The 20,000-nt window shown below is 37.4% G+C and overlaps 1 protein-coding gene across 1 annotated transcript in view; it reads right to left on the bottom strand.

Annotated features, from left to right (window-relative positions):
- Positions 1 to 20,000, bottom strand: part of LOC144976381 (uncharacterized) — a 212,554-nt gene that overhangs the window by 4,080 nt on the left and 188,474 nt on the right. The window contains exons 4-8 of the mRNA XM_078920643.1: positions 10,814 to 10,978; positions 9,534 to 9,788; positions 8,650 to 8,679; positions 7,476 to 7,639; positions 1,760 to 1,994 (exon numbers count right to left, since the gene is read on the bottom strand). Of these exons, the coding sequence (XP_078776769.1) occupies positions 1,760 to 1,994; positions 7,476 to 7,639; positions 8,650 to 8,679; positions 9,534 to 9,788; positions 10,814 to 10,978 (849 nt within the window). The remainder of the gene's footprint in view (positions 1 to 1,759; positions 1,995 to 7,475; positions 7,640 to 8,649; positions 8,680 to 9,533; positions 9,789 to 10,813; positions 10,979 to 20,000) is intronic.

Below are 20,000 nucleotides of genomic sequence, written 5' to 3'. Positions count from 1 at the left end.
TATAAATTTAGCTTTCCAAATTGAACTTTTATATAGCGCAGTATCCACTAATCGTGCTCAAAGCACTGTACAAAGGGGCCCTGGTCAACAGCAACGCTTAACATTAAGGACGGGACATGGCGCCTGTTAGGCGATATTACAATTTTTTTTCGGACAGAGACAACGCTGTGAACGGCCAGGCACTCATTTTACACCTGAGTACGGTGAGAGAATGTGAGTAAAGAGCATTTTCTAAGGATTCAACTTTGCGCCGAACGAGGCTCGAACCCAGGACCTTCCGATCCGAAAATGAGTGTCACACCACAAGATCAAGACCACATAGCCGCACTATATAGTGTAATTGATATGATTTGGTTAAAAGTAATCACTAAACTGGCAATCTAAAAACGAAAACAAAGAGCTGAGTGGCATCAATTCTGTTCCTTCTATATATAAATATCTAATCATTCACGAAAGGCCAGAAACCAGAAAGTGTCGCGGTTTTAATCAAGTGCGATTACCCTGTCTCGACGTTTTATCAACACGTATTGTTGCAGTTATTTCCCTTTGACTACATTGTGGGGGAATTTGAGGCTATGAGCTAATCCTGTGTGCTATGCTTAATGAAAATTATTTAAAGCATAAAGACATATTGTAACCTTGTGTATGATAAAATAATAGAACTGCAGTGAACTAAATATATATATATATATATATATATATATATATATATATATATATATATATATATATATATATATATATAATACAAATCGTCACTCACATTTTTTGTGGCCGAAACTTTCGTTTCTGTGTCTCTTTACACGTCCTCAGTCGGCGTAATCCTTAATATATTATATAACAGAGACATCAATCCTCCCGTAAGGGTAGAACCTTTTTTTCCCCGTTATGTGGTATGACACTCGCTTTCGGATCGGAAGGTCCTGGGTTCGAGGCTCGTTCGGTGCATAGTTGAGTCCTTGGAGAAGGCTCTTTACTCACATTGTCTCACCGTACTCACGTGTAAAATGAGTGCCTGACCGCTAACAACATCATGTCACGTCCTATGCTAAGTGTTGCTGTTGGCCAGGGACCCCCTGTAATGCGCTTTGAATACGTTTAGTGGACATTGCCCTTTATAAAAGCTCAAGTTTATTTCACTTTGATATTGGAGCGATACAGTTTTACAAGAATTTAAAGTTGCGTTTAGGTCATATCTTTACCTTTGGTCATACTAGTTAAGATTGGAAAGATGTCTTTGAAAACCATAATACTTTTTACTGGCGCTGATATGGCCTAAATACGTTGCAAGCGCTGGAAAAAAACCTTTAAAACAAACAAAAACCGTAGTAGCCAATACTCTTCAACAGTCGTGACGCCACTTCCCTCGTAATGACGCATAGTAACTTAGTAACACTGGCTCTAAACTATCGGGACAATGGCGGACGCCCATATGAAATATTTCTCCTGCGAGCATAAAAGCGTCTCCAGAGGGGAAAAAAAAACATATATCTGATCATGTTTTGACTTTGACACATTCTGATCACAAGACATATGAAAAGTTCTAGCTAGCATGAAGAATAAAAAGTAATGATTTTCTTTGTTTAGAACCAAGATGGCCGCCGTTGCCGGGCGACGTGACATCCTACTACTGAATCCAATTCCCCATGTCGTGATTAAATTTTTGGATCCACACGGTATTCAACGATCAGACGGCCTAAATGACTCTTCATATGAAATGATAATATATTATATGATAAAGATTCAATGAACAACTCACCTCGTTTGACGATGGAATACGTGACCTTGACCGTGGGTTTGTTTTCCTTCTTGCTTCCGTAGATCCTCAGAAAGACGCGGTTACTTCCGGACACGACCTCCATCTTGTTTTCGTTGGCCTGGCAGACTTGAGCGATGACGTCATCCTCCAATGTCGTCCCGTCATACACTTCAATGTTGTTGATCTCACAACGGTTCCGGTGTGGAAGTTCTAGCTTTGTGGAGTGGAGTTGGATCTGAAATGGGAATAGGATTTTTAAAATTATATTGGATGACGTAAATAAATGAAACCAAAAAAAAAAAAAAAAAAAAAAAAAAAATTACGCCCTTTCGAAACAGCACCAAAAGATCCCTTCTCCTAGGCATTCCACGAAGGAATATAGATAATTCATCAAACGGCATGTCTGATGTCAACAGGAATCACCCATGTTGTCCAAGTGAGAAAATTGGGGGTTACATAATCTTGCCCAAGGAAATAAAACGAGGTGCCTGAAGCGGGCTCGAACACGGGATCTTCCGGATCACAGTGCAATGCCTTAACCACTCGGCCACTTCGCCCCTTGAATTAAGAAAGTGATTTTGACAACGAATTAAAGGCACAGATTTTGAGATTCTTCTTGCTGTGATTTGTGTGTGCAAATTATTTACAAAACGGAAGATGTGACATTTGATATGATCGAAGACACGAGCAGGAGATAAAAAGATAGTCAAGCGGGATGGCCGTAAAATATTATTTCTAACATTCCAATGAAGATTGGCAAATACGATCATTATAAAATTGGCATACAGTATCAACAACAGGCACATTTGGTTATTTTCCTTGGGCAAGATTATTAACCCCCAATTTGCTCACTTGGACAACACGGCTGATTCTTGTTGACACCAGACATCTTGTTTGATGATTTATCTATATTCCTTCATGGAATGCCTTGGCGACGATATCTTATGATGTTGTGGCGGAATGGCATATTTTTTATTTCTTTTATAAACAACAGTATTTGATCAGCACTCATGTCACTAGTAATACCAATCCCGTACTGAATACAACACACAGCGTTAGTTGTCGATATGATGGTATTGCTTGTCAAGAAAAAGGAGAAGAAGAATAAGAAAGATGTGGAGGGGGAGCAGGAGGACAAGGAGGATGGGAATGGGACGGAGAGAAAGTCTTAGGAAGAAGAAGAAGAAGAAGAAGAAGAAGAAGAAGAAGAAGAAGAAGAAGAAGAAGAAGAAGAAGAAGAAGAAGAAGAAGACGACGAAGAAGAAGAAGAGTGAAAATAAACAGAAAGAGACCTTTATACTAGTACATATGGCAGCGTCTAGGTTGTATTGTGCACAGGTAGACAATCTTTTTAATTTGTTTTTCCTTTGCAGACTATAATGTCTTCACTATTACAAATACATTACAATAAACACAATAATCTGTCAATCCCTTGACGTCGGAAGAATTTGTTCCTTAAAAGCTTTCTTCTTGTACTGCAGTCTTTATTTTACACACCGTGTTTAACCCGTTACAAGTTAGGGTTTAATTCCTTACCCCCAATCTGAGGTGATTGCTCATGTTCTGTGCCCGAGCGACAGATTTATACAGGGAGATGTTGAACAAGCTTTTTGCATGAAAAACTGGAGATCATAAATTATTCCTTTTAAAATAGCGATGGTGGGAGGATCACACCTCTGAAGTCCCGATTTTCACGATCAGCGGATCAAACCTCTGAAGTCTACATACGAGCTTTGCTCACCGTGATGACATCAGAGGTCTGATTCGCCCATAATTGAATAAAACATGGTTTTGTTTGGTTGTATTTTTTTTTTTTTTTACTTTCTTTTTCTTGTCTTTTTTTTGTTTGTTTTTTTTTTTTTTTTTTTTTTTTGTTTTTTTGATATTTGTCATATTTGGCCTGGTTGTATGACACTTTGTTTCTGACCTGCAGGCATATGTTCGAGTTTTACAGTCAGCGATGGAAAGTTGAGTCTTTGGAGAAGATTGTTTATTAATTCTGTCACCCTACTCAGGCCTTAAATGAGTACCTGGTCGAGAATAGTCTTGTCCCTGTCGAATTTTTAAAAGTAAAATTGCCCTAAAGGCGATGATTCTTGTTCAACTTTTTCCGTGTAGTTGATTTGGGACTCATTGAAAAGCACTGTGAGCACATTTATATTGAGCTGTATATAAGTTTCCATTTTAAAACATCACTTATTTCTCTTATCGTATCGCTCTCAGGAAGAGAACAAGAGATACCAAAATAATGATAATGATGATGATGATGATGATGATGATGATGATGATGATGATGGTGATGATGATGATGATGATGATGATGATGATGATGATGATGATGATGATGATGATGATGATGATGATAGAATATCATAACGGTAAGACTAGAACCGAACCCCGGATATGAAGAGTTAAATAGTAACTGTAGTCTTAAACAAATCGCGTAAGGAAAAGTTGGTTCATTTTGTTATAGAAAAGCGTCTACAGTTACTGTAAACGAATAGAAACAGAAAGCAACTGCTTGCGTGTTTCAGTTTCATTCTTGTCTCAGTATCAGGCAGTCTTCAATCGACAACAGTCAGTAATTAATCCTTGCTAGGAATTCGTTAAATGTTTATCCCGTACTTTGTGGGGTTCTTTTTTTACGTGCAGAAAACGGATTCAATCCCTTTTTCAAAAAAGCTTGTGTAAGTCAAGGATCACATGACATTTTACTGTAAACAACCTATACGCAAGTGTTTATATTAAAATTTCACTGGGCTGAGAGAAAAACGCACCGTGTAAACTAATTTCCAGTGTAAAGCCATTAGGTAAAATAAACATTTGGCTGGATTTTACCTACATTTCTACTTTCATTGATTCGGTCGGCTTTGAAAAGTTTAGAAATTTTATTGTAGTAGTATCTATGCAGTGTTGGGAGAAGGAAAGAGAAGGGCGATGGTGGGGGGGGGGGGGGGGAGTGATGTTATGTGGAGAGGTATAGAGATAGAGAGCTTGGTGTGTGTATGTGTGTGTGTGAGGGGGGGGGGGGTAGAGATAGAATAGGGACTGGAAAACAGAAATAGAAAGAGATGAGGGGGGTAGTGTGTGGTTGTGTGTGTGAAAGAGAGAGAAAGAGAGAGAGGGAGAGAGAGAGAGAGAGAGAGAGAGAGAGAGAGAGAGAGAGAGAGTTAAAGAAGAAAACGTTCATTTCAATTCCAAGTGCAGAGATAGAGGGGAGGGGGAAGGGAAAAGAAATGAAGAGAGAGAGAGAGAGAGAGAGAGAGAGAGAGAGAGATGAAGAGAGAATATAGATATATAGATAGATAGATAGTGAAGATAGAAAAGATAGATAGATAGATAGATAGATAGATAGATGAGAGAAAAGAATAGAGGATATAGATAGATAGATAGATAGATAGATGATGAGATAGATAGAAAGAAGAAGAAGAAGAGAGAAGAAGAAGAGAGAGAGAGCAATTAAAGAAGAAAAACGTTCATTTTCAATTTCCCAAGTGCAGGAGAGAACATTATTTGTTTTGCATATAGAAATGGAACGCCTTTAGAAAAAATAATTAATCTAGAAAATTTTGACTTCAAATACGAGTATCTATAAATAAAAATGGCCATTAACTAGGAAACAATTTTAACTTTTAAATCAAATGTAAATGTTACTGCTCGAAGCTCGAAGAAATAAATAACAATGTTAAATTGAATGTAAACTTCAATTAAATATACGAAAACAGATCAAATGGACGTTTCGGGTTTCCCTTTTATCAATAAAATAGGACGAATGAAACACTCCAGACGATTGAGATAATGTTTTAGTGGCGTTGTTAAGATTCATCTGAACATTATTCACATTTTTAACACAGGCTAAAAAAAATGGGATGGTATTGTCATGTGACGCGACGCAATTCCTTCATCAGTATGTCAAAATATTGTGATAAAAACTTATCTGAACAACAAGTGTGTATGAAAGGTGCCAGACTAAGCAAGAAAGAAAAATACAATAAAAAAACCCTCCCAAAATATTCGTCAGATTTTTCAAGGACAAGTTTTCTGGCCATTTTCTTTCCTTCTGAGGACTGCAATCTATAGATAGTTCGAAGATGACGTCACTCAGGTCTTTGTTATTGCTTTTTGCCATCCGCGTTTATGAGTAATGCTCACTGAACTGTATTAACCCGACTTTAAACGTTCATGGATACACACAGTTTTGTGTGTTGGTCCGTTATACTCCCGGATGGCAATGTTATGAGCTTCTTAGCCAAGCGCATACTATCTATAAATAGAATGAAGTTGACGTCACTCACGTCTTTGTTCTTGCTTTTTGCCATCCGCGTTTGAGTAATTCTCACTAAACTGTATTCATTAACCGGAGGGACTATAAATGTTCAATGTTACACAAAGTTTTGTGTGTTAGTCCGTTATACTTCCGGATGGCAATGTTGTGAGCGCCTTAGCCAAGCGCATACAATCTAGAGATTGAGTAAGAACATGAAGGAGTCAGAGACGTGAATGGATGGAGTCCATGAACCTGAGATCGCAGCCAGTGTTGAGTGGGACTGAACGTCAAGCGATAATTGAGCTTTTATATAGCGCATTATCCACTGAACGTGCTCAAAGCGCTTTACAAGGGGTCCCTGGCCAACAGCAACACTTAACATGTAGGACGGGACATGACGCCTGTTAGGCGATATTATAAATTTTCGGACATAGACAACGCTGAGTACGGTGAGAGAATGTGAGTGAAGAGCCTTTTCCAAGGACTCAACTATGCGCCAAGCGAGGCTCGAACCCAGGACCTTCCGATCCGAAAGCGAGTGACATAGCACAAGACCACATAGCCGCACAATGTGTCGAGATGTGTGGATTTTCAAAGAGAACTCATTCACCCCTGTACCGAAGGTTCATCATAGTCCGGCCTGGAAATATCTGAGAATTTTTCTCCGATTTTGTGCTCCTTCTTCTTCTTCTTCCTTTGATTGTCCACAATCAATTGGTTGATTATTATGGCAAATATGAAACTGCTTTCTAATCTCTCTCTGTATTCCTTGTTTATAATCGTTGGTCTAAAATCAATTTCCAGGGACATTCAGGGGTCGTCAACGTTGATCAGTGATGGTTTGTGTAAGGTCTAAGTATTTGCATAGCAACTTGCCACAAAAGCATCAATTGTAGTGGCTTCGGTCACTTTAGCGTCAAGCTTCCTTTAAAATGTTAATGTTGCAGCTCGAAGCTCGTAGAAATAGATAATAATGTGAAAATCAATGTAAGCTTTAATTTAATATACGAAAACAGATGAATAGGACGTTTTGGGTTTTTCATTTATCAACAAAACAGGATGAATGAAACGCTACAGTCGGGTGAGATAATGTGGTAGTGGCGTTGTTAACCGACATGACAGTAAACACTCAATAAGGGAGGAGCCCATTAGTATCAGGTCTCCTTATGTGACCCTTCGTCAGAAAACGGTATTATGTCGGAATGATTATGAAAATGGAGTTTATGGCCGGAAATATCAGCCTTGCAATGAGTTTGTATGTTTTATTGAAGAGAATGAATGTCGTATCTTAGAATGATAAATAGCAATAGTTCAAATTCTAGACCAGTTTAGCTTTAATTCGGCTTTTTAGTTTCTGGTTCATCCCGACATCATACCGTTTTCAGACGATGGGCCATAATATAATCATCTTAGTCTTGGATATAGCCCTTTTGTTATGGTTTCTCTCACCTCATTGCCTTGTTCTGTAAAGATCTCCCACGTACAATCCACAGCGTTCCTTTTGGGGTATCCCGGCACGGTGACGTCACCAAAGGTCAAATCATTGGTGTCAAGGACGCCGTCTGCTGCTTCCGGGGTCAGCTTGATGGGAATGCGACACGCCTCAATCGACGCTGGACGAAAGACAAGATTTTTCATTATAAATTTGATTAATGACGTCATCGAATGCATTTGGGTAAGTAAATAATAAATGTGACAGTGAATGGCATAATCAGTCGGATGGTGAAATAAGTTCTTGTCATAAATGATTAAATCAACTTTTTTTGTACATCTTAGGGAAATATCGAAACTTAATTTCACTCCTAAATATTTTTTACAGCTAGTCAAGTTGAAAAAGTATGAAATGTGAGAAATGTTGCTGGATACCTTTCCCATACATCTGACCATAACGCCATGAAAAATCACCCGATTTACTACACATAAAGATTGAAATGGTCTGGGGAGCAAATTCTTTCAGAAAATGCAAAAAAAAAATTGAAAAAAATGCAAATCCAAAATTTTCATCTTCCGACTGATTATGTCATGCACTGACACAAATTTGAGCTGTGTGGAGTTGTGTGACATTTCGATAAATCATTTCAGGGGAGGTCAATGTTAAGAGAATGAAAACTTGCTAGGACGCATTGACCCAACATCGACGTGTACATATATGCAGGTCTGACATGCGAACCCACTTATGGGCCAAGTTTAACATTGTTTAATGGTCAATCTATTTTGCGTCAGTTTTTGAGATTTCCATTACAACAATGAGCCCATAAGGAATGGCGTTATTAGACCTGAAAATAAGTGCACGTCGCCCAAAATACAAATTTTTACACACGCACACACACACACACACACACACACACACAATTTAAGCCAAAGAAAGAAAAATAAGTTTTAAACAACAAAACTGTGAAGCTTTACGACTTCCTTGCCCGTAAAATCTCATTCAATCTTTCAAATTATGTTTTTCCTGCTATAATTGAAATGTGGAAAAGAGTATAAAAAATATACAATCAATTTAAAGGCAAAAATCAACGAGCAGGGATAAAATGGACTCGTCGTTTATTTCAAAGCAGAAGATATTTTGGACAAATTTACGACCAAATTTTGTTGATGCAAAGAAGTTGTTTTGACCTACCTTTACTGGGAGATCCTGCATCGTTTTGGGCTGAAAAAAAAAAAGAAAAAAAAAGGTAAACGATTCTTTCATCTCTTTGTATTTATTAAACGCGTTATTTCTATCGTGCCAAATAACACTACGAGCTTGCTCAAAGCGCTTTACAAATGGTCCATGACCAACAGCAACACGTGGTATATAGAAAGAGACACGACGCCTGTTAGGCGATATTACAACTTTTTCCGACAGAGACAACGCTGTTAACGGCCAGGTACTCATTTTACACCCGAGTACGATGAGAGAATGTAGTAAAGAGCTTTTTCCCAAGGACTCAACTATGCGCTGAGCGAGGTTCAAACTCGTGACTTTCCGATCCGAAAGCGAGTGTCATATTCCAAGACCACATAGCATAGCCGCATGTCGATTTGGTTTTATACAACATTGAATTTTGTAGTTTAAAAAAAAATGAAAAAGACTTGTATCAAGTTAATATTTTTTATCGTTGAGAATAACGTTACATTCCTAATATGAAAAAAAATTCAAATTACAAACTATAAATATTTTCTCTGGATGATGATATTTGTGACCCATCGTCTTAAAACGGTGTTATGTTGAGATAAACCAGATACTAAAAATCCGAAGTAAAGCAATACTGGTCTAAAATTTGAACTATTGCTATTTATCATTCTAAGATACGACATCCATTCTCTTCAATAAAACATACAAACTCATTGCAAGGCTGATATTTCCGGCCATCAACTCCATTTTCAGCATCTTAACCATTCCGAAATAATACCATTTTCAGACGAGGGTCACAATTTACCCTCCCAAATAAAATAATAAATATAGATATAAATAGATAAATTACTACACAAAAGAGATATAAAGTATAGCATGAAACTCACTGTTGTCCTTGATGTAGGAATACACAGCCCGGAACCCCCCATATTGAAGCAGGTCATCGGATTTGAACTGCATCCACAGAAAACGACCTGTTGACCTTATGAGTGGCGGGAATTCAAGGCCGCAATATCGACCAATCGGGGGAGAGTATGCAAATGGTCCGTCACGCACTTCCAGGTAGTCGTACTTACAGTCTTCGGATTTTTCTAGAAAGAACTTGTCCCGGAAGTCCAGTTTTATTCTGAAGCCAGAAGGAGCTGTAAGGGTCAGAGGTTATTAAAAGTAAGGTTTCTCGTAGATGCAAGAAATGGTAATTATTTCCTACCATCCTACCTTCCTATGTATAATTAACCACACGTTTCCTATTTAGGTTTGGTCCCGATAGCTCAGTTGGTAGAGCATTTGCTTCACACGCAAAGGGACCGAGATCGATTCCGAGTGCAGTCGAGATTATTTCTGGCCCCTCTGTCCACCCAGCAGTGAATGGGTAGCTGAGTCTGTTAGATTTGGCGGAAAGCACATTGTGATAGATTAGCGTCCTATCCAAAGGATAGCAAGCAATTGCTATTGTACGTTTCACGCTATTGAAACCGGGATAAACTCCGGCTTCATGGACCGAATGGCTCTGAAGGACTACTGCTACTACTACTTTCTCATAGAGGAGTAATAAAGTAAATGCATGAATATATTATAATCTGGGTTGGTTTTTTTTTTTTTTTTGGTTTTTTTTTTTTTTTTTTTGTTTTTTTTTTTTGGGAGGGGGTTTGTTTGCTTGTTTGTTAATTTTGACAAGTCTAACGGCACTTCTAAAACACATTCGTCATTAAAAAACACTAGAGCATCAAGCACAATATCAACTAAATGTGCTCAAAGCACTTTACAAGGGGTCCCTGACCAACAGCAACACGTAACATATAGAGCAAGACATGACGCCTATTAAGCGATGTTACAATATTTTCCGACATAGGCAACGCTGTCAACAGCCATGTTCTCGTTTCACAGCTGAGATCGGTTAAAGAATGTGAGTCAAGAGCCTTTTCAAAGGACTCAACTATGCCCCGAGCGAGGCTCGAACCCAGGAACTACCGACCCGAAAGAGAGTGTCATACCACAAGACCACATCGCATGTTCACTGTTTACCTACCACCTCACGATGGTTCCTTACCTTCCAGATAGAGCACACAATTGGTGTTGTTAATGTTTTCACTTGGCTAATTAGTGCTTTAGAACTAATTTGACTGCATGTTCAATATTTCACTTCCATCCAACGACGGTTCCTTACCTTCCAGGTAGAGCACACAGTTGGTGTTGTTGATGTATTCCCCTGGGTAGTTCGGGCTGTAGAACTCCTGTGTTCTCCAGTTGCCGTAGGTGAAATTCTCACAGTTGGGGCGGACGGCATCGTGGACCATGGGAGGCGGTCCGATCATCAGGGATGTTGGCGAATCTGGGGGAGTGAAAGATGGAGGGAGTCAAGTGTTGAATCAATATTCAAATAATTTCTCGCCCTGTTCAAATACATTACTTACTTACTTACTAAAAAAATTGGTGATAGATTGTTTGCTTGTTTCGGCCCCAAGATTTGGAATGAACTGCCACGTGGTCTGAGGGAGTGTAAGTCTTTACCTACCTTTAAAAATAATCTCAAGACACATCTTTACTGTATTTATTTTTATTGACTCTATGAATCCTTGTTTGGCTATGAATATTATTATTATTATATTTTTTCACTTAAAATTGATAATTTATATTGTAAGTGCCAGACTGTTTACACGAAATGAGCCTGTATAAATGGTGATATTATTATTATTATTATTATTATTATTATTAATTTATTTATATTAAATATTTTTTATATTATATTTATTATATATTTATTATTATATTATTATATTATTATTATTATATTATTATTATTATTATTATTATATTATTATTATTATTATTATTATTATATTATTATTATTATTTTATTATTATTATTATTATTATTATTATTATTATTATTATTATATATTATATTATATTATTATTATTATTATTATTATTATTATTATTATTATTATTACTACTACTACTATCCAGCGTCGTCCTCATTGACGTTGGCTGCTCACACTTTGGGATGACAAATGTCTGCCCATTCCTTTCATCTCTTGACGGTATCGTACAACTCTCTTCCATTCATCTCTGTCCATTCTAGGATATTTTAAAAATATATAACTAGGCCTAGATCTTCCCCTTATTCACTTGCCCTCCATATTCCCCTGCATCACATCTTTCATTAGGGTGCATGGGTTTCGGCATATATGACCGAAAAAAAACTGTTTTCTCCTTTTTATTACATTCATAGGATGTGTCAAAATTTTGAATTCCAATCAGCGGTCTTAGTTTTTATCTATTGTATAACGTAGACATAAATGCCATTTATTACTGGATAGGCAGACGTTAAAAAATAATTATATAAAACAGCATTTGAAGCAAGGAATTGAGGCGCTCCAAAACCACAAGTAACTTCTGTTCCAAGTCCTTATAAAATTCCATTTCAATAAAGATAGAAGACTTTTCCTTCAATTTTAAATGGATTTATTGATTTAAAAAATATCAACTCTCAAAATATCACAGTGAAAATAATCTGGCCGAATATGAGCTGTGAAAATCAGGTCGTTTATTTTTTTAGGGGCCGTCTTTTTAGGTGCACATAATCTATAGATAGAATGAAATTGACGTCACTCGGGTCTTTGTCATTGTTTTTTGCCATCCTCCTTTATGAGTAATTCTCACTATACTGTATTAACCAAATTATAAAAGTTCATGCTTGCACATAGTCCATAGTGTGTTGGTCCGTTATACTTCCGGATGGCAATGCTGTGAACTCCTTGGCCAAGCGCATTCTATCTATAGCTTGCGTGTGAATCGACAGCTCTTGCCAAGAAGTTACGGTTCACCAAAACAGCAAGACTTCCAGATATAGATAGAACGAAGATGACGTCACACGGGCCTTTGTTATTGTTTTTTGCCATCCGCGTTTGTGAGTTGTTCTCACTATACTGTATTAACCAAATTATAAAAGTTCATGCTTGCACATAGTTTTATGTGTTGGTCCATTATACTTCCGGATGACAATGTTGTGAACTCCTTGGCCAAGCGCATACTATCTATAGCTTGCGTGTGAATCGACAGCTCTTGCCAAGAAGTTACGGTTCACCAAAACAGCAAGACTTCCAGATATAGATAGAACGAAGATGACGTCACACGGGCCTTTGTTATTGTTTTTTGCCATCCGCATTTGTGAGTTGTTCTCACTATACTGTATTAACCAAATTATAAAAGTTCATGCTTGCACATAGTTTTGTGTGTTGGTCCGTTATACTTCCGGATGACAATGTTGTGAGCTTCTTAGCCAAGCGCATACTATCTATAGCTTGCGTGTGAATCGACAGCTCCAGCCAATAAGTTAAGGTTCACCAAAACAGCAAGACTTAGAGATATACAATCATACCTACAGACCACCATAAGATAAACACGGTATAAAGGGTGTTTTAATAACGTTAGTCGTGTCCTCTCAATCCAATTACTGTTTGGTCAACGTTCGGGGCTAGGCATTGGCCAGCAGACTGTCCGAGGCGTAAACATTGGATGGTCAAATGTGTAAACACTTGGACTCCTGTAAACTACGAACTCTACACAGGCAAAACGACTTTTGTACATTTTAGATAGTATGTGCTTGGCTAAGAAGCTCACAGCATTGCCATCCGGAAGTATAACGGACAAACACACAAAACTCTGTGTAACCACGAACGTTTATAGTCTGGTTAATACACTTAAGTGAGAATTACTCATAAGCATGGATGGCAACCCCCCCCCCCTTCCCCCCCCCCCCCAAAAAAAAAAAAAAAAAAAAAAAAAAAAAACAGTCACAAAGATCTGAGTGACGTCAACTTCATTTTATCTATATCCAGAAAAGTTTTCCTTCGCATATTGACAGATTGACATGACCAACAACTTTTTTTTCTGGATATAACGTCGAGAAGCCCCTTTAGTCAATGCATGGAATCGAAGTCCTGGCCAGCGCCAGACTAGACCAGGGCTGGTGTGGAGAGAGGAATTCGGTGGGTGTACAGTAGGACTTGTATCACGTGACTCTGTGTTATGGTGTGGGCTGATATCCAATGCTAAGTACTTGGGTGTTTTGGAGTGAGGGGAGGTGGGGAGTGTGTGTATGTGTGGGGGAGGGGGGGGGGTAGTGGTTGTCGTAAAATGATAAACAAATGTAGTGTTTTTGGGAGTACGAAAAAAAACCCCAAAACAAAATGGAATAATAACAATGATTATGGATAAGAATGACAGCATAGTGGTGGTTATGTTATAATAATGATGACGACGACGACGACGATGATGATGATGATGATGATGATGATGATGATGATGATGATGGTGGTGGTGGTGATGGTGGTGTTGGGCATGGTGTTGATGATAATGATGAAGATGATATTGGCACGACGACATCGATGACAATGATGATAACGACAATAACAATAATGAATCATGGAGATGCGCTATATATATGACACACACACACACACACACACAAATATATATATATATATATATATATATATATATATATATATATATGTGTGTGTGTGTGTGTGTGTGTGTGTGTCATATATTTTCATGACAAACAATTTACTTGTGAACATTCTACAAAACTGATGTTTCTTTAATAAAAAAATGGAAAAGGAAAAGGGGAAGGGGAAAGAAAGAAAGAACCCCCCCCCCCACCCCCACCCCAAGGAAAGAATAAAGGAAGAATGGAAGAAAGAATGAACCAAAAAAGGAATGAAAAGAGAATAAAGAAAGAAAGAAAATCATTGCATGTACTCGCACCTCCCGACATGAATCAATTACTGAAATGGTGTCACAACCGGAGCCAAAAACGAAATAGTATGAATTATTATTATTATTATTCCTAGTCATGTAATTAACACACTATGAATGCAACTCACCACAAACACATTACGTTCCACATCAATCAAAACCCAATATATTACTCGGCGTTCCCAGCCCTGTCTTATTTTGATTCCCGCTGCCATAACATTTTGTCATTTCCCCACCTTCCAGTCTGACACAAATTTGATGTTTGATGGTTTGACCTGCTTTCGTCTCATTTCGTCTTCAAGGCGCTTTTTGATGTTTATGGAATGATCTAGAATTCCTGTATGAATTCCTGATATTTTAACTCTTTTAAACCAGTATCGAGGGTCTGTCAAACAATGATAAATGAATATTTATAAAATAGCGCAATATTCACTCAACGTGCTCAAAGCGGTTTACAAGGAGTCCCAAGCCAACAGCAACACTTAGCATGTAGGAAGAGTCATGACGCCTATTAAGGGATGTTACAATATTTTCCGACATCGACAACGCTGTTAACAGCCATGATCTCGTTTCATACCTGAGATCGGTTAAAGAATGTGAGTCATGAGCCTTTTCAAAGGACTCGAACCCAGAATATTCCGATCTGAAGGCGAATGTCATACCACAAGACCACATAGCGGTCCCGCGAAGTCCCAGGTTTGAGAGTTTTTCCCCAAGAAGAGGGATATTTAAATCGATCGATATTTGAGGGACGAGTTTTCTGGCCAAATTTATAAATATGGGTTTTTCCAGAGTACGGTAGAATATGCGAACTTATTTACAGGTCTGGTAACCGAGAGCACCTGGGCCTGTTTAAACATTGTTGAAATGGAAAATTGTTTTTCGTTGGGTTGAGAGTATTTCCATTACAACAATGGGACAATAACAATTTGGGTTATCAGACCTGCAAAAAAACGACACGTCGGTCGTTGTATAGATAGTTCGAAGATGACGTCACTCAGGCCTTTGTTATTGTTTTTGCCATCCGCGTTTGTGAGTTGTTCTCACTAAACTGTATTAACCCGACTATAAACGTTCATGGTTACACAGAGTTTGTGTGTTGGTCCGTTATACTTCCGGATGGTAATGTTGTGAACTCCTTGGCCAAGCGCATTCTATCTATAGATAGTTCGAAGATGACGTCACTCAGGTCTTTGCTATTGTTTTTAGCCATCCGCGTTTATGAATAATGCTCACTGAACTATATTAACCCGACTATAAACGTTCATGGATACACACAGTTTTGTGTGTTGGTCAATTTTACTTCCGGATGGCAATGTTATGAGCTTCTTAGCCAAGCGCATACTATAAACATATATCAACATACTCTTATGTGTGGAGATTAAAAATTGAGAAAAAGTTTTTTAGCCAAGGAACAGATAATATGCGCTTGGATAAGAAGCTCACGACATTGCCATCCGGAAGTATAACGGACCAACACACAAAAAAACTGTGTAACATTGAACGATTATAGTCTGGATAATACAGTTTAGTGAGAATTACTCATAAACATGGATGGCAAAAAAAAAAAAAAAAAAAAAAAACAATAGCAAAGACTTGAGTGACGTCAATCTCATTCTATCTATAGGAGTTCTGCCATTTTGATGAAAACGGTAAGCTCTCATGTCAGGTTGTGGTAACAATGAACCTGGACCTACAAGGGTTAATAGGTGTTATGACGTTTGTTGAAACAAAATGGACTATTTGTCATAATACCATTGTTGTCATTCTTACATCATTCTATCAGTGTAGGAATTTATTATCATTTTAAATTTGGGTGTTGGTGAACTTGCCGTGAATATCTTATGATGGATGTATTGATGTTATAATGACAGTCTTTTTGGGTGGATGGGGTCGTGGTCTGGTGGTATGACACTCGCTTTGGGATTGGAAGGTCCCGGGTTCGAGCCTCGCTCGACGTATGGTTGAGTCCTTGGAAAAGGCTCTTTACTCACATTCTTTCAATGTACTCAGGTGTAAAATGAGTACCTGGTCGTTAACAGTGTTGACTATGTCGGGAAAAAAAATTGTAATATTGCCTAACAGGCGTCATGTCAGGATCTACATTTTACATGTTACATGTTACGTGCTGTTAGCCAGGAACCCTTTGTGCTTTGCGCTTTGAGCATGTATAGTGGCTGTTGCGCTATATAAAAGGTAACGTGTTTTTTTTTGTTTTGTTTTGTTTTGTTTTTGTTTTTTGTTTTTTGTTTTTTTGTTGTTTTTTTTTTTTTTTTTTTTTTTTGGGGGGGGGTTGGATTTTTTAAAAAATCATAAGGAAGACATGCTACCAAGGAATGAACTTTGATTTTCGTTCGTGTCGACATGGAAAAGATCGGTAACGCATGTTATGTTATAATATTTCACGAATGAGTTGGAGCAGAGATATGAATCCAAAACAAACATGAAATCAAAAAGATGAAGTTAAAACTATATTTTGACAACAACAACAACATAACTACTTCTCCAAACCATCCTCAATGCTTTCTAATGGTATATATGTGACCCATGGCCTCCAAACGGTATTATGTCGGGATGAACCAGATACTAAAAAGCCGAATTAAAGCTAAACTGGTCTAAAATTTAAACTATTGCTATTTATCATTCTAAGATACGACATTCATTCTCTTCAATAAAACATACAAACTCATTGCAAGGCTGATATTTCCGGCCATAAACTCCATTTTCAGCATCTTAATCATTCCGACATCATACCGTTTTCAGACGAGGGGTCACATAATATGTATAAATAGTTCGAAGATGATGTCACTCATGTCTTTGTTATTGTTTTTTTTGCCATCCGCGTTTATGAGTAATGCTCACTGATCTGTATTAACCAGACTATAAACGTTCATGGATACACACAGTTTTGTGTGTTGGTCCGTTATACTTCCGGATTGCAATGTTATGAGCTTCTTAGCGAAGCGCAGACTATCTATAGATAGTTCGAAGATGACGTCACTCGGGTCTTTGTTATTGTTTTTTTGCCATCCACGTTTATGAGTAATGCTCACTGAACTGTATTAACCAGACTATAAACGTTCATGGATACACACAGTTTTGTGTGTTGGTCCGTTATACTTCCGGATGGCAATGTTATGACCTTCTTAACCAAGCGTACTATCTATAGATAGTCTGCGCTTGGCTAAGAAGCTCATAACATTGCCATCCGGAAGTATAACGGACCAACACACCATACTGTGTGTATCCATGAACGTTTATAGTTAGGTTAAAACAGTTTAGTGAGCATTACTCAGAAACGCGGATGGCAAAAAACAATAACAAAGACCTGAGTGACGTCAACTAAGAACTATCTATATGTATATAATATATGATATAACCTTAGAGGCTCCTCGCCCTGTGTGTTATTACTGGCCGTGTGTAATGACGTGCTAGATAAACACAGCACACAACATTGGCAAACACATCAGACACAGATCAGCCTCGAATCTACCAGACCAAAACAACGCTATCAATTAATTCCCAGTTATAAAACCCCATTAAAATGCAATGGAATGACGGAAACGTCGAGAAAAATGAGACTCCAAAATTCTAACACATTTGGGGAGGGCTTCAAGTGGATGGGAGATTCTCTCTACTTCTTCGTCTGAATAAAACATTCAAGTCTTAGAAACGTGTTTTTTTTTAATTCATGTTTTAAATATATTTTTTCATTTATTTACTTATTTCCTCCTTTATTTTTTTATTCATTTATTTATTTATCTGTTTATTCATTCATTTGTTTATTTATTTACTTTTTTATTTATTTTCTTCTTCTTCTTCTTCTTCTTCTTATTATTATTATTATTATTATTATTATTATTATTATTATTATTATTATTATTATTATTATTATTATATTATTATTATTATTATTATTATTATTATTATTATTATTATTATTATTTTTATTATTATTATTATCTTTATTATTATTATTATTATCATTATTATTATTATTATTATTATTATTATTATTATTATTATTATTGTTATTATTATTATTATTATTGTTTTGTTGTTGTTTTTTAACCCCGAGAAGAAAAAAAACTGACTCAGTCAGACGACGTGAGTATCACTGTGTACATTGCACTCTTCAATCTGTCAGTCTTTATGTTTTCATCAACCACAGAAATTGATATCGACTTTTACCCCAAGTACATAATGCAATGAAAGGGGTTGGGTTGGGGGGGGGGGGGGATTCAATCCACCAACCCTTAAATCTGTCATAAAATGACAAAACGTCTTATTTAATTTATGATGGGATTTTTTTACTCAACCCTCTCCTTATCAACTAAGACTATGTGGTCTTGTGGTATGACACTCGCTTTCCGATCGGAAGGTCCTGGGTTCGAGCCTCGCGCTCGGCGCATAGTTGAGTCCTTGGAAAAGGCTCTTTACTCACATTCTCTCACCGTAGTCGGGTGTAAAATGAGTACCTGGCCGTTAACATCGTTGTCTTTGTCCGAAAAATTGTAATATCGCCTAACAGGCGTCCTGTCCCGTCCTGCATGTTAAATGTTTCTGTTGACCAGGGGCCCCTTGTAAAGCGCTTTGAGCACATTTAGTGGATATTGCGCTATAAAAAGCCCAAAAAGCTCAATCAACTATAGGAAAATCGTCACATTCGTTACGATGCAACCAACAACTTTCTCATCTTATTATTTTTGTTTCTCATAAAATTTGAAGAAAATTTGTTTATTATAGCCATAAGTAAAAACTTGACACTGTGTTGTAGAGCTCATTCTGCTGAACAATTTTATGCATAGAATGGACTTGTAAATCTTCTGTTTGAGTAAGAAAAATCTTCTTTTTTTTTTTGTTTTGGGTGGGGTCAACGTTTTGGGGAAAATTCTGAAACTGACCGGTATGGAGAGAGTTAAGATATTTTGTAACTAACTGTCTCAATCCTGTGTTAATTCGGGGTGACCTATGCAATGTAAATTGGATTTTATGTAAAAATGACAAGAATCACAAAATTGTATTATTTTGGCAGAATAGCGTTTATTTTATATTTAGATAAAAATTTGGGTTTTTATATAAAGAAATATCCACTAAACGTGCTCAAAGCGCTTTATATGAGGTTCCCAACCAACAGCAACACTAAACATAGCTATAGGACAAGACACACACATGACACCTATTAGGCGAAATTACATCTTTATTTCTTCAACAGAGACAACGCTATTAACAGCCATGTACTCATTTTACACCTGAGTACGGTGAGAGAATCTGAGTAAAGAGTTTCAAAGCATATTTTCTTTAATTCAGAAAAGTGAGTGGATCAGGCACTTATGTTGATGAATCACAAGAAATGAAATGAACGGTAGAGTCACGATCTCCCCGGCAAGGCGGAGTTGTCGTACCAGTAAGGTCGTGGGTTCGAGCCCCCATCGCCGTCGGGAAGTTTTTATTCTCTGTTGTCTTCTGGCACTTTCCTACTCACTTCATTTCTTGTCAAAGCATATTATTATGTCAAATGGTACAACAAGACCAAAATGTCAACATTTACAATTACGATTCGGTTTTCTGTGTCTTTAACATACTGACGT

This window comes from Berghia stephanieae, chromosome 7 (assembly GCF_034508935.2).
Source record: "Berghia stephanieae isolate SIO BIC M18660-M18661 chromosome 7, UCSD_Bste_1.3, whole genome shotgun sequence".
Classification (NCBI taxonomy): Eukaryota; Metazoa; Mollusca; class Gastropoda; order Nudibranchia; family Aeolidiidae; genus Berghia; species Berghia stephanieae.
The sequence above is the reverse complement of the archived record's forward strand: the minus strand, read 5'-3'. Positions and strand labels throughout refer to the sequence as shown.